Source organism: Giraffa tippelskirchi, chromosome 9 (assembly GCF_054371585.1).
Source record: "Giraffa tippelskirchi isolate mGirTip1 chromosome 9, T2T-mGirTip1v1.2.pri, whole genome shotgun sequence".
Lineage (NCBI taxonomy): Eukaryota > Metazoa > Chordata > Mammalia > Artiodactyla > Giraffidae > Giraffa > Giraffa tippelskirchi.
This window is the reverse complement of record NC_137283.1, coordinates 137,168,914-137,183,373: the sequence shown is the minus strand read 5'-3', so window position 1 is coordinate 137,183,373 and position 14,460 is coordinate 137,168,914. Positions and strand designations below refer to the sequence as shown.

General features: G+C 36.8%; 1 protein-coding gene across 3 annotated transcripts in view; it reads right to left on the bottom strand.

Moving 5' to 3' along the window:
* Nucleotides 1-10,230: 10,230 nt before the first annotated feature.
* Nucleotides 10,231-14,460, bottom strand: part of LOC145521783 (uncharacterized) — a 63,278-nt gene continuing 59,048 nt past the window's right edge. For all 3 annotated transcript variants that reach the window (XR_014065682.1, XR_014065684.1, XM_081530711.1), the window contains one exon: nucleotides 10,231-14,179. Coding sequence is in view for 1 of the 3 variants with exons in the window: in XM_081530711.1 (XP_081386837.1) it covers nucleotides 14,131-14,179 (49 nt within the window). In the remaining 2 variants the exon portion in view is untranslated. The remainder of the gene's footprint in view (nucleotides 14,180-14,460) is intronic.

Below are 14,460 nucleotides of genomic sequence, written 5' to 3'. Positions count from 1 at the left end.
CAATAGTATGCAAAAATTTTGCTCCAATATTGCTCTGTTTCCTCCCTCTCCATTGTATTACTACTGTCATACAAATTACATCTTTAGAGATTATAAGCCCATCGATATATTTATATGATTGTTGTTTATACAGTTACATTTTAAATCAAATAGGAGAAAAAAAGAATCACAAAAAATGCATGTATATAATCTTCTTTAGTGAACCATATATTTTTCATTACTGGTACTTTTACTTCTTCATGTGGATTCAATTATTGTCTAGTGTTCTTTAATTTCAGCTTGAAGGTCTACCTTTAATATTTTTCGGACTTTATTTTGCAATGTCTTCATTTTTCTCTTCATTTTAGAAGAATAGTTTGACTGGGTGTAAAATTCATGGTTGAATGTCTTTTTCTTGCAACAAAAGTATTCTCACACTGTCTTCTGGCCTTATCAGCTTCCGATTAATGGTCAGAATGTAACAGTTATTGAGGATATTTTGTAAATGTTGAGTCACATTTCTCTTGTTTTTCTTTTTCAAGATTCTTTATTTCTGTTTTTCTACAGTTTGACGATGATTTGTCTAGACTTTGATATCTTTGAGTTTATCATATTTGGGATTTACTGAGTTTTTTGAATGTGCAGATTGTTTTATATCAAATTTGGAAAGTTTTTAACAATAATTTGCTCAAATATTCCTCCTGCTTCTTTCTCTGTCTCCTTTCCTTCTGGGGCTGCTGTTTTATTTATCTTGGTGAAATTGATGTCATCACACAGGTCTCTGAGGTTCTGTTTATTTTTACTTTTTTTCATTCTCTCATCCTCTCTGTTCTTTAGGCTGAATAATCTCAATTTACTTATCTTCAAGTCTACTGATGCTTCTCTGATTCTTTTTCTTTTTCTTTTGTCAGTTCAAATTTGACATTCAGCCTTTCTGGTGGAATTTTCATTTCAGTTATTGTACTTTTCAATTCCAGAATAAACTTTTGGTTTATTTTTTTATAATTTCTACTTCTTTATTAATATTCTCTATTTGATAAAACATCTTTCTCATACTTTTCTGTAATCCTTTAGTATTAGTCCTTTAGTTCTTTAAACATACATACAATAGCTGATTTAAGTCTTTGTCTAGGCAATTCAATGTCTGTGTTTCCTCAGTGACAGTTTTTATTTACCACTTTTTTCCTGTGTATGAGCCATACTTTCCTGTTTCTTTGTGTGTATTATGATTTTTATGTTGAAAATGGACATTTAAGATAATATAATAAAGCAACTGTGGAAATCTAGAAATCCAAGGATTTATTGTTGTTGCTACTGCTGTCTGTTTGTTGAATGACTTTCCAAACTAATTCTATAAGATTTATATATTTTACTGTATCTGGCCACCAAAGTCTCTGGGTAGCTTAGTGATAAGTTGGAAATTAGTCAGTGATTTCCTTCAATGACTTCAACTAGTTAATCTTCTACCCTTTGCTGAGGGTCTGTGTGTGTGTGTGTGTGTGTGTGTGTGTGTGAGTGTGTACACATGTGTGTATGCATGTGGGTTGAGGTATACTTTCAACCTCAGTCAGGGAGTTTTTATTTTGTAAAAAAATGAATTACTATTTATACCATATACCTTCTGTGTCTTAAGTTGAAAGCAGTGTACAAATTCTTAAAATGTTTTTAAACAGAAAAAATAAACACTGCTTCTTTTTAGTCTATACATAGCCTTTGTGTTCTAATTTTTAAAAAATGGTTGTCTTACTATACTCAGACATCTCAAGGACCATGTGGCAATGCTTACAAACACCTTCTTTCTGTAGCAAAATACTTGCTGTTCACAGAAGTAAATGTGTCATGTTTACATGGGTTGGCAGAAGTCTTGAACAGATTGTCTTCTTATATATCATTGTTAGTATAAAAAGTGCTGTAGTGAAACATGCTCCCAGCAATTCACTGTAATTCTGCAACATGCCTTTCAGCATATGGAGTGGTGATGTTTCAGAATGTTTTAAAATGTTCTGTTGCATTTGATGTCTTTTTGTGTATACCGTAAAGCATAATTTAATGTTTGCTGCTGCTGCTGCTAAATCGCTTCAGTTGTGGCCAACTCTGTGCGATCCCATAGAGGGCAGCCCACCAGGCTCCCTCGTCCCTGGGATTCTCCAGGCAAGAACACTGGAGTGGGTTGCCATTTCCTTCTCCAGTGCATGTAAGTGAAAAGTGAAAGTGAAGTCGCTCAGTCGTGTCCAACTCTTAGCGACCCCATGGACTGCAGCCCACCAGACTCCTCCGTCCATGGGATTTTCCAGGCAAGAGTACCGGAGTGGGTTGCCAGTGCCTTCTCCAATTTAATGTTTAATATTCTTCAAATTAACAAAAATTCTGAAGAGACTATGAAAAGCATCTATAAAGGCTTACTTCATCTAATCAAAGATTAAAGGATTCTAAAGGAAACTCATTATTAGAATTTGTGGCACAGCTTTCATTTTTTTTTCAAACATTTTAGCATGCTACTTTTCATAGTAAAACACATATTTAATGCACGGAAGCTACCGACTCTTGGGGTTCTTTATACGAGAGACTAAGAGGGAGAATGCCCTCCTCAAAATAAAACATATCATAAATACAAGTATGATACTAAATTAGCATAAATATTTGTGATTTGTGTTTCTAATTTGCATAATTAGTAATGTCTAATTTAATTGGCACACTTGAACTGAAATCAAAATTTCACACCAGCTATATGTGTTATCAATAGGATTCTACAAAGGTTTCTGAACCTCATACAAGAGTTTATGATTTAAGCTGAAAAAGCCAATAGCTATCTAAAGAATGCCTCTCTGAGAAATCAAAATGTTACTTTAATATCTCTTTGTATAGTAGAGAATAATGAGGGAAGAATCTAACATTTGTGGAAGAACTTTCCTTCTGAGCTATATTTTTAACTTTGTTCCCATATTGCATTTTCTGATTTTCAGCATTGCAGTGACACCACTGTGTGCTGACCTTCATCATATGCAATTTAGCTCTTATCACACCACTGTGGCACTGTGCTTTTGCCAGAAACTGGGGGGCAAAGAACTCCTTCCCTGCAGTTTGTGATACACTCTGCCATGGGGAAATCTAAGAGGTATCCCTAGTGCCTTGCATTTTACAAGGACTTCATGAATATGATCTCTTAGTCCTGTTTACAGTCTCTCTCTCTCTCCTAACAGGATTCCATATTTGTCAAAGAGACCAAGCTGAGAATTGAATGCAGGCACACTCTTTATTTTCCAATCTTTCTCACTGGCCACTTGATCATTAAAACCTGTTTCCTCTTCCTTGAGTGAAAACAAAGAAATAGACAAAAAAAAAAAAAGCAGCAAACTAACAAATAAATATATCAACTGAAATAATTTCTCTTTGGCCAATCTCAAAAGCTCAGTAACAATGCCTAGACACTTTTGAATCACGATAGTGGACACAGTCTAGGCTCAAACTGAGATATTTTTCTCTATATATTCTGCCAACCAGACAGCAGCCCAACCTTCATGGCCAACTCCCACCTCCATGAACCCCTTCCTCTGAATCCCTTCCTCTGGGTTTCAGCACCAACCAGGCAAGAGGCTCTGCAGGGTCCTTCCTCTAGGCATTTAGGTTCTCATAACTTCCACTTCTTTCTTTTAGCCTTTAAGTGGCAACTACTTCCTGGGGTTGCTTGTCTGTTTTATCTCAGTGTCTCCTTTCTGCTTTTTCAATTTTCTAGGTTGGATGGCTTCACCAATTCAATGGACATGAATTTTGGCAAACTCTGAGAGACAGTGAAGGACAGGGAGGCCTGGTGTGCTGCAGTCCATGGGGTTGCAGAGTCAGACACCACTTAGTGACTGAAAAACAACAAATATATATTCCATCTTTCATTTCATTAACTTGATGTCATTTCTGTTCTCCTGACTGGCCCCTGGCTGTACCAATGTGGGGACACCTTGAGGCTGACAGGAGACAGGAATCATTGTCACTGCCAGTTTGAGAGACTTTTGCTGAGACAACACCAATGGAACAGGAAGCAAACTGAAAGGAACAAGCCCTTTCTTCAGCCCCAATCTTCCTGCCTTCCTCCAACATCTATTGGCTGAGCCCAGCAGGGAGCCAGACGGCCAGGGAGAAATGTGCTTTGCAGAGGCTCAGCCCAGTATCACAAAACAGACTAGAAAGGGTAGATTTGGAGCTGAAAGATAATTGCTTTATAATTGGTACACATAGTTTTGACAACTGCTTTTAAATATTAGTGACCTCAACTGGATTTCTGACAGTATTAGGAAATCAATGTATTATGTTACTCACTAGGACAAGAGGCATTCCATGGTATAAAAAATAAAAAACTAATTTTTTTGATCTTGAATAAATATACAGAAATGTACATTATTGTTTCATTACTAACTTTCATTTAGCAAAAATTATATGTGAACATATACTTTTCAAGATAATTTGACAGTTCTATAATCTAAAACTAAGAATCAGAAAGTAGTAAAAATGGAGTTGTAGAACTTAGCTGTAACATACTGTGGAAAGACTTGAAAGTGCATATGAACTCTGAACAGCACAGTTATAGCATTGAGGTCATAATATCCTCATGTTTTAATCTTTGCTTTAAAAATATTTTTTATTTTACTCAACCAATTTGTTAAATTAACACTTTTTTCTTTAGGAGTGTTGAACTGCATCTTTTCACTCATTTATTCACTCAAAAAGTATTTATTGTGTACTTATGAGTCTGAAAAAATACAGGAGATTAAGGATATAGTAGCAAGAGAAAAAAAAATTCAGGATGTTTCCTGTGTTAAACGTCTAAAGGTAGACATTAAGCAAGTAATATAATAAAACTGCTGGGTTTTATTTTTTTATAATTTTTATTTTATTTTATCTATTTTTGACTGAACTAGGTCTTCGTTGCTGTGCGAAGATGGACTTTCTCTAGTTGCAGTGAGTGTGGTCTACTCTTTGTTGTGGTACTTAGATTTCTCACTGTTGTGGCTTCTCTTGTTGTGAAACACAGGCTCTAGGTGCCTGAGGGCTTCAGTAGTTGTGGCTCATGGGCTCTAGAGCATGGGATCACTAGTTGTGGGTGCATGGGCTCAGCTGCTCCTCAGCATGTGGGATCTTCCAAGACCAGGGATTGAACCTGTATCCCCTCCATTGGGAGGCAGATTCTCAATCACTGGACCACCAGGGAAGTTCTGAGGTTGACAATATATTAACCTACAGCTTGCACCAAAATTTGTCTTAGGAAAAAGACTCTTCCCCTTTGGAAAAATAATTTGAGGAAAAAGTTCACCTCCACTTATCCTCAGCCACCATCATCATGGACCTCCACGAATGCCAAAACCAAGGCTCAAGAGAAAAGGGCTGAAATGATCTGCTGCAGAGACATCTTCTGGGAAGGGCGGGGGCTGGGGGGGGGGCGCTAAGGGTGTCCAGAGTAACCTAGATTGGGAGCTAGTGGCCAAAACTAAGCATATATTTCAGATGAAATAGCTCTGAGCACTCCTAGGCTCATCTGCTCATGTTGGAGGGTCTCCTGTGGAGACCATGGGGTGGCAGGGGCTCACCACAGGGATAGGGGCACTGGCAGCAGCAGTCTGGGAAGGTCCCCATTGGCATAAGCCCCACGTTTTATAAGGAAAAATTGTGAGTTTAGAGCCCACATGTCTATGTCTATGGAGTAGGAGGAGGTCTTTCTCATCTCCTAGGAGCAAGATTTAAGTTGAAATCTGAGGGAGGAATAGGTATTGGTATTGACAAAGAGATGGAAAGTGGGATGGAATGAAGGAGGAACGTGGGGCGGTGTGAGTGAAGTGAGGAGTCGAGAGAACGAGGAATGGAGAAGAGGATTCCAGGCTGAGAATAGTTCATGTTCAATGACAATATTATCTTCTCTAGATTGACCTCTCCTACAGTTTTATATTATTTTTCCTAATTCATTTTGTATCTTTGGTTTCTAACGAAAGGCTTTTCAATGGTAAGTGTTCAATAAATGAATGAAAAATATATGAGTGAATGTGTTTTTTCTTTTCCCAAAATACTGAACCTCACTGATTTTTCTGGTGACCAAGTTTCCAACGATCAGATACTTAAACCTTAAGGTTTAGGTATCTGGTTTTAGCAAGCCCAGTTTAAAATCCAAAGGTCTCATGCCCTAAAAAGAAATAACATCTTGACTCATATTCAGTCAATAAAAAAAAAGAATTGAGATAATAGTAGCATTTTAGGGTTCATGAAAGCATTTAGAAGTTCAGGATCTCAAAGGGGAAATCAGATGTTTTGGCTTTACCTAAAAAACTCAAATATAAAATATCAATATTATTTGCTCAGTTTTCTAAAATACAATTTAAAAAACATTGCATCTAATTCATTGAATATTTTTTACGTTTACACTTTAAATGAACATAGGAATAGACAGCTGTATTATTCTGTATGTGAACTTTCCTAACAAAATTCTTAAAAATGTTAGAGTGACATGTTACTCTATAAATATAATAAGAAGAACATGAATTTTCCACAGATCTATACAATTAAATTTCTAATTAGACTAAAGAAATAAGCACAAACACATAATAACCAACAAAACAAAAATATTAAAAAGCAAAAAATCAAGTGCTTCAGCTAAACTCCCAAGTTCTTAACTAGAGTAAGTAATAAGAAAGAAGAAAGTAAAGAAGGAAGGAATGAAGGAAGGCAAGGGAGAAAAGATAACTTATATTCCTGCCACCTAGTATCACAGTAAAATGGTAGAATGAAGTCAAATAGATGTGAAAAAGTCAGATGATAAGCAATTAATTATCCATTCACAAAGTAAAAAGAGAGATCATAATTTTCTATAGTTAAATTAAAAAAAATTTCCGAGAATAAAAGAGAACCCTGACGAATACATCAAATAATAATTGTCTTATTTGACTATGCATGGATAGATATGATTTCTGAGGTTGAGAGGGGATGGAAATTATTAGGAAAATGTGACTTTTTAGGGCTGGACTTTGTGAAACTTTAAAAATGTTTCTAGCTTAAACTTGCTTAATTAAATTTTAAAGGAACAGTTTCTCATGTGAAATTGGACATAGTTAAAATAAAGTGCCCTATTAAATTATTAATGACTATGTAGAAAACAATCTTTATCTTCAATTATAGGCTATTGGACTTGGCCAATGGCTTCTACAAATAAAATTATAATAAATTTACAAATAAATAAATATTCAGGGACAAGAAAATAGGGGAAACTGGGAAATGGTGGAGAGATTGAGAATATTTTCTAAGAGAGTTCTCCCTCTTACTAGAATTCAAAACTGACTGTAATGTTTGAGGCAAAGAAGAATTTTACTACCAATTTCAAACATATCACTTAAGAATGAGTCAAGACAATATGTTTAACCTCAATTTTAAAATAAAGATAATGGCCAAAGTAAATAAAACCTTTCTAAAGATTTACTAATTTTTCAGGCAAATTGAGAGTTTGTCTCTTTGTGCTCATGTAATAAAGTCTAAAAAACCTTAGACAATTTTTTTGCCTGAAACTTACATGTTTCTTCTTTTCATCTTGTGGCTAATGTTTTCCTATTATCAAGACTTTGCATGCTTTTAACACCCACCCAACCCCATCACATAATTTTTTCTGGGGGTGAGTTCTAAGTGACAAGTACATTGATACAACTGAATCATCCTTCTGCAGGCATGTCTTTGTTATCAGATTGGTTTTCAAGTAGATTTATGCATTTTAAAAGTGCATCCGTTGAACAAGATTAGTCTTTTCAAGATATGACATTTATCCTAGCAATGGGTGATAGAATTTTACACTTCAGACATGTGAAACAAACTAGATAGTAAGCTGTCATATTGTTAAGTAGTTCCTTTATTTCTGGTTATCAGATTAATCCACCAAAATGAAGCTGAAAGAGTGTTATCGTGAAAGTATATTGAATTTGGGCCAAGTTTCCACCCTCCTCTAATGCTAGGATTTTCCAATAACCAAACCAAGTTAGGTCTTGCCTTAATATGAAAGAGAATTCAGAAAAGCTGACAAGTGAGAGGTAAAGTGAAGAAGCAAGCAGAAGTTGATACTTTCTTGCATTTCTATGGCAAGTATAAAAAACCTTCCAAAGAAAACTATGAAACAATACAAGAAAAGTTGAAAGTTGCTTTTTATCATGTAATTTTAGGAAATATGCCATTTTGCTATACGAAAATAATCATATTAAATTGTATTCCTAACCATGATGTTCCATAAGCATATAATGTTAGTGTTCAGTTGCGAAGTCGTGTCTGACTCTTTGTGACCCCATGAACTGCAGCACACCAGATTTCCCTCTCCGTCATTATATCTTAGAGTTTGCTCAAACTCATGTCCAGTGAGTCAGTGATGTCATCCAACCATCTCATCCTCTGTCAGCATCAGTCCTTCAAAACACATATTACTAACATAATAAAGACATACGTTACTAAATAAAGATCCAAAATGTTATTGCTGGGAAAAAAATGTTGACAACCTGAATCTAATGAGTGTTTTCTAAGGGATATAAAGAATTTGTGGACTTTTAGAAATCTAAGGGTCACATTCTACCTTATAGTATAATGGTGTGAAAAACTCCAGACATGTTTTGTGAGCTTTTAAGGAAGTGAAGTATGACTTCCCTCAAGTAAGCAGCAGACGGTTCGGGTAAAGAAAATGAAATGATGTGACTTGGAGTTTGACCAGGATGTGGAGATGTGAGCACACCTTCCTCTTGAAGTAGTATGTAATCTTTAACAAATAAAAATGTGTGGGTGGCTTAGATTTTACTTATTTTTCAGAAAATAACTCTCTTTTGCTTGGTGGAAAAATAAAACCAGTAAGTATATCTGTGGGCCTTTGGAAAGTTCTCTCCCTCACCTCCACACAAATTCTTCACTTCTCCTTTTCTATCCATTTCTTCCAACTTCTCACCTCCCACTACGTCCTCCCATGTAACCTTTGGGTATGTATTGCAATGTTATGCAAAAATATATGGTAAGAATTGAGCCCATTTAGGATTTTCCCACTAAATTGTTACATTTTCAAAGTTATTGAGTGCCTAAAGTACCTTTAGCATTGGGTCTTAACAGCGCTTCTCTAAAGCATCACATCGACTTTCTGATTCTTCCTCTTTCTCTTCTGGTTAATCTGTCAACTTCCAGTTGCATTTTTGGTTCAAGGTCCCAATAATCTTCCTGAAGGTCAAAATGCTTTATCATGTCTGGCTAAATCTCTTTACTGATTCTGTTTTTTCTTATTCCGTAGTTTCTCTTCTGTTTAATTCCCCATTTACATCTCTATTACTTTCTTTCAGTCTCTATTATTTGCTTAAAATATTTCTTGCCTTAGCTTACTATTTGATTAAAAATTGAATCACAAACCAGAGTTGCATGAGCTTTTGAAAATACAACTAGTGTAATCTCTTCCAAAATGGAGAAATATTTTATAATTTTTCCAATAGGATATTCTCTATAATAGGAAATTCACTATCTCTTAAGGCATTTCATTATATTCCTGAAAAACTGTTTAAATTGTCCTCATCGGATACATGTATACGTATGGCTAGGTCACTTTGCTGTGCACCTGAAACTATCACGGCATTGTTGATTTGCTGTATTCCAATATAAAATTAAAAATTAGAAAAGAGAATTAATCCAAAAAAATTGTCTTTGCATTCAACTGAAACTTTTCTCATTGTGAATTCTACCCTTCTAGGGCAACCCAAAATAAATTGATTCCATTACCCATAGGGAAGTTCTTAATATATTTTATAATAGCATTTATATCTTCCTTTGGTCTCCTCTTCTCTAGGCTAATCAGCTCCAAGATATTTAATCATTTTTTTTTCCTATGGTGTGGTATTCATTCTCTTACATTATCTTGGTCCAAAACTCTGTGTGTGTGTGTGTGTCTGTGTGTGTCTGTCTCTGTCTCTCTCTTTCTCTCTCAGTCTTTATGCCCTCCAGGCAAAGTCATCCTATTCCCATGGTTCCCTTTCATTGACTTCTGAGAAAGCATTTATTTCAATATTTACAATTATTTGATTATTTAGCATAATTTTAGTATTCTGTCTAATGTCCAAACTGGTATACATCACTTATAAGCAATTTTAGAATGGAGACTATGTTGTTTCTTACATTGCATTTGTACATATTAAAAGGCAGAGAGAAATGGGCAAATTTTTAAATTCTAAAATCATTATCAGGGAATTCTCTGGTCACCTGTTGCTTAGGATTCTGAAATTTCTTTTTTCTTTTTTTTTTAATTGGAGGCTATGCAAAGAAATAGAAGAAAACAACAGATTGGGAAAGACTAGAGATCTCTTCAAGAAAATTAGAGATATCAAAGGAACATTTCATGCAAAGATAGGCTCGATAAAGGACAGAAATGGTATGGACCTAACAGAAGCAGAGGATATGAAGAAGAGGTGGCAAGAATACACAGAAGAACTGTACAAAAAAAATCTTCACAACTCAGATAATCATGATGGTATGATCACTCACCTAGAGCCAGACATCCTGGAATGTGAAGTCAAGAGGGCCTTAGAAAGCATCACTATGAACAAAGCTAGTGGAGGTGATGGAATTCCAGTTGAGCTATTTCAAATCCTCAAAGATGATGCTGTGAAAGTGCTGCACTCAATATGCCAGCAAATTTGGAAAACTCAGCAGTGGCCACAGGACTGCAAAAGGTCAGTTTTCATTCCAACCCCAAAGAAAGGCAATGCCAAAGAATGCTCAAACTACCACACAATTGCACTCATCTCACACGCTAGTAAAGTAATGCTTAAAATTCTTCAAGCCAGGCTTCAGCAATACGTGAACCGTGAACTTCCAGATGTTCAAGCTGGTTTTAGAAAAGGCAGAGGAACCAGAGATCAAATTGCCAACATCCACTGGATCATCGAAAAAGCAAGAGAGTTCCAGAAAAGCATCTATTTCTGCTTTATTGACTATGCCAAAGCCTTTGACAGTGTGGATCACAATAAACTGTGGAAAATTCTGAAAGAGATGGGAACACCAGATCATCTGACCTGTCTCTTGAGAAACCTGTATGCAGGTCAGGAAGCAATAATTACAACTGGACATGGAACAACAGACTGGTTCCAAATAGGAAAAGGATTACATCAAGGCTGTATATTGTCACCCTGCTTATTTAACATATGCAGAGTACATCATGAGAAACGCTGGGCTGGAAGAAACACAAGCTGGAATCAAGATTGCCGGGAGAAATATCAATAACCTCAGATATGCAGATGACACCACCCTTATGGCAGAAAATGAAGAAGAACTAAAGAGCCTCTTGATGAAAGTGAAAGAGGAGAGTGAAAAAGTTGGCTTAAAGCTCAACATTCAGAAAACTAAGATCATGGCATCTGGTCCCATCACGTCATGGGAAATAGATGGGGAAACAGTGGAAACAATGTCAGACTTTATTTTTTTGGGCTCCAAAATCACTGCAGATGGTGACTGCAGCCATGAAATTAAAAGACGCTTACTCCTTGGAAGGAAGGTTATGGCCAACCTAAATAGCATATTTAAAAGCAGAGACATTACTTTGCCAACAAAAGTATGTCTAGTCAAGGCTATGGTTTTTCCAGTAGTCATGTATGGATGTGAGATTTGGAAGGTGAAGAAAGCTGAGCACCGCAGAATTGATGCTTTTGAACTGTGGTGTTGGAGAAGACCCTTGAGAGTCCCTTGGACTGCAAGGAGATCCAATCAATCCATCCTAAAGGAGATCAATCCTGGGTGTTCATTGGAAGGACTGATGTTGAAGCTGAAACTCCCATACTTTGGCCACCTCATGCGAAGAGTTGACTCATTGGAAAAGACCCTAATGCTGGGTAGGATTGGGGGCAGGAGGAGAAGGGGACGACAGAGGATGAGATGGTTGGATGGCATCACTGACTCAATGGACACGGGTTTGGGTAGACTCCAGGAGTTGGTGATGGACAGAGAGGCCTGGTGTGCTGCAATTCATGGGGTCGCAAAGAGTCGGACACGACTGAGCGACTGAACTGAACTGAACTGAATTACTTTACCATATTGTGGTGGTTTTTGCCATACATTCACATGAATCAGCCATGGGTGTACATGTGTTCCCCATCCTGACCTTCCCTCCCACCTCCCTCCCCATCCCGTCCCTCAGGATCATCCCAGTGCACCAGCCCTGAACACCCTGTCTTATGCATCAAACCTGGACTGGCGATCTATTTCACATATGATAATATACATGTTTCAATGCTATTCTCTCAAATCATCCCACCCTCGCTTTCTTCCACAGAGTCCAAAAGTCTGTTCTTTACATCTGTGTCTCTTTTGCTGTCTCGCATATAGGGTCATCATTACCATCTTTCTAAATTCCATATATATGCACTAATATACAATATTGGTGTTTTTCTTTCTGACTTACTTCGCTCTGTATAATAGGCTCCAGTTTCATCCACCTCATTAGAACTGATTCAAATGCATTCTTTTTAATAGCTGAGTAATATTCCATTGTGTATATGTACCACAGCTTTCTTGCCCATTCATCTGCTGATGGACATCTAGGTTGCTTCCATGTCCTGGCTATCATAAACAGTGCTGTGATGAACATTGGGGTACACGTGTCTCTTTCAATTCTGGTTCCTTGGTGTGTATGCCCAGCAGTGGGATTGCTGGGTCATATGGTAGTTCTATTTCCACTTTTTTAAGGAATCTCCACATTGTTCTCCATAGTAGCTGTACTAGTTTGCATTCCCACAAATAGTGTGAAAGGGTTCCTGTTTCTCCACACCCTCTCCAGCATTTATTGTTTGTAGGCTTTTTGATAGCAGCCATTCTGACTGGTGTGAAATGGTACCTCATTGTGGTTTTGATTTGCATTTCTCTGATAATGAGTGATGTTGAGCATCTTTTCATGTGTTTGTTAGCCATCTGTATGTCTTCTTGGGAGAAATGTCTGTTTAGTTCTTTGGCCCATTTTTTGATTGGGTCACTTATTTTTCTGGAATTGAGCTGCAGGAGTTGCTTGTATATTTTTGAGATTAATTGTTTGTCTGTTGCTTCATTTGCTATTATTTTCTCCCATTCTGAAGGCTGTCTTTTCACCTTGCTTATAGTTTCCTTTGTTGTGCAAAAGCTTTTAAGTTTAATTATGTCCCATTTGTTTATTTTTGCTTTTATTTCCAATACTCTGGGAGGTGGGTCATAGAGGATTCTGCTATGATTTACGTCAGAGAGTGTTTTGCCTATGTTTTCCTCTAGGAGTTTTATAGTTTCTGGTCTTACATTTAGATCTTTAATCCATTTTGAGTTTAGTTTTGTGTATGGTGTTAGAAAGTGTTCTAGTTTCATTCTTTTACAAGTGGCTGACCAGTTTTCCCAGCACCACTTGTTAAAGAGATTGTCTTTTCTCCATTGTATATTCTTGCTTCATTTGTCAAAGATAAGGTGTCCATAGGTGCATGGATTTATCTCTGGGCTTTCTATTTCCTTCCATTGATCTATGTTTCTTTGTGCCAGTACCATACTGTCTTGATGACCGTTGCTTTGTTGTATAGCCTGAAGTCAGGCAGGTTGATTCCTCCAGTTCCATTCTTCTTTCTCAAGATTGCTTTGGCTACTCAAGGTTTTTTGTATTTCCATACAAATTTTGAAATTATTTGTTCTAATTCTCTGAAAAGGGATTCTGAACTTTCACTGCCCTGGCCCAGATTGAATCCCTGGTCAGGGAACTGAGATCCTGCAAGTCACATGTTGAGGCCATAAAAATAGAGTAATAATCAAGGTAGATGTCAGGATGAGACTTTTCAAACAGCTTTCTACACATGGAAGTCAGCATCTATAATATAGCTATTATATGCTGTAATCTATAAAGAGTTCCTTAAGGAAGGAACAGATCATATCAGCCTTAAAGCTAGAATCTTGTTCTTATTGTCAGATCTATTGAAGAACACTGTATATGTACTTTCTTCTTTTACATTCAAAGATGGCAGAATGACAGATGCTGGGAATTCTGTGGTGGTCCAGTGGTAAGGACTTGGTGCTTTCACTGCCGGGGCTGGGTTTGATCCCTGGTTAGGGAACTAAGATCCCGCAAGCCATGCAGCGTGGCCAAAAAGAAAAAAGACAGATTCTGGTATTGTTAACCAAAAATCATGGAAATGTAAAACTGGAAGGAAACGTAGAGGTCATGTAGTAAAATCTGTTTAAAACAAACAAGGGTAAAGTGAATTAGCATAAGACTCACAGTTACTCTTGATTAGTGAGCTGGACAAGATCCAGAGCTCCTACGTGACAGCTAGTTTTTCTCTTGCACTACGTTGCAAAGGAGTCTTTCCATGCATTTCTCCTTGACAAAGTTTTCTCTAGCCACAGCTTCTATTGATAAATGAACCACTATACTTAGTTTCTCTGAGACACAAGTTAAATGCTGTAAATTTGCTGTGACATGAAGGACTCCAGAATTCAGTCCGACCATAGCTC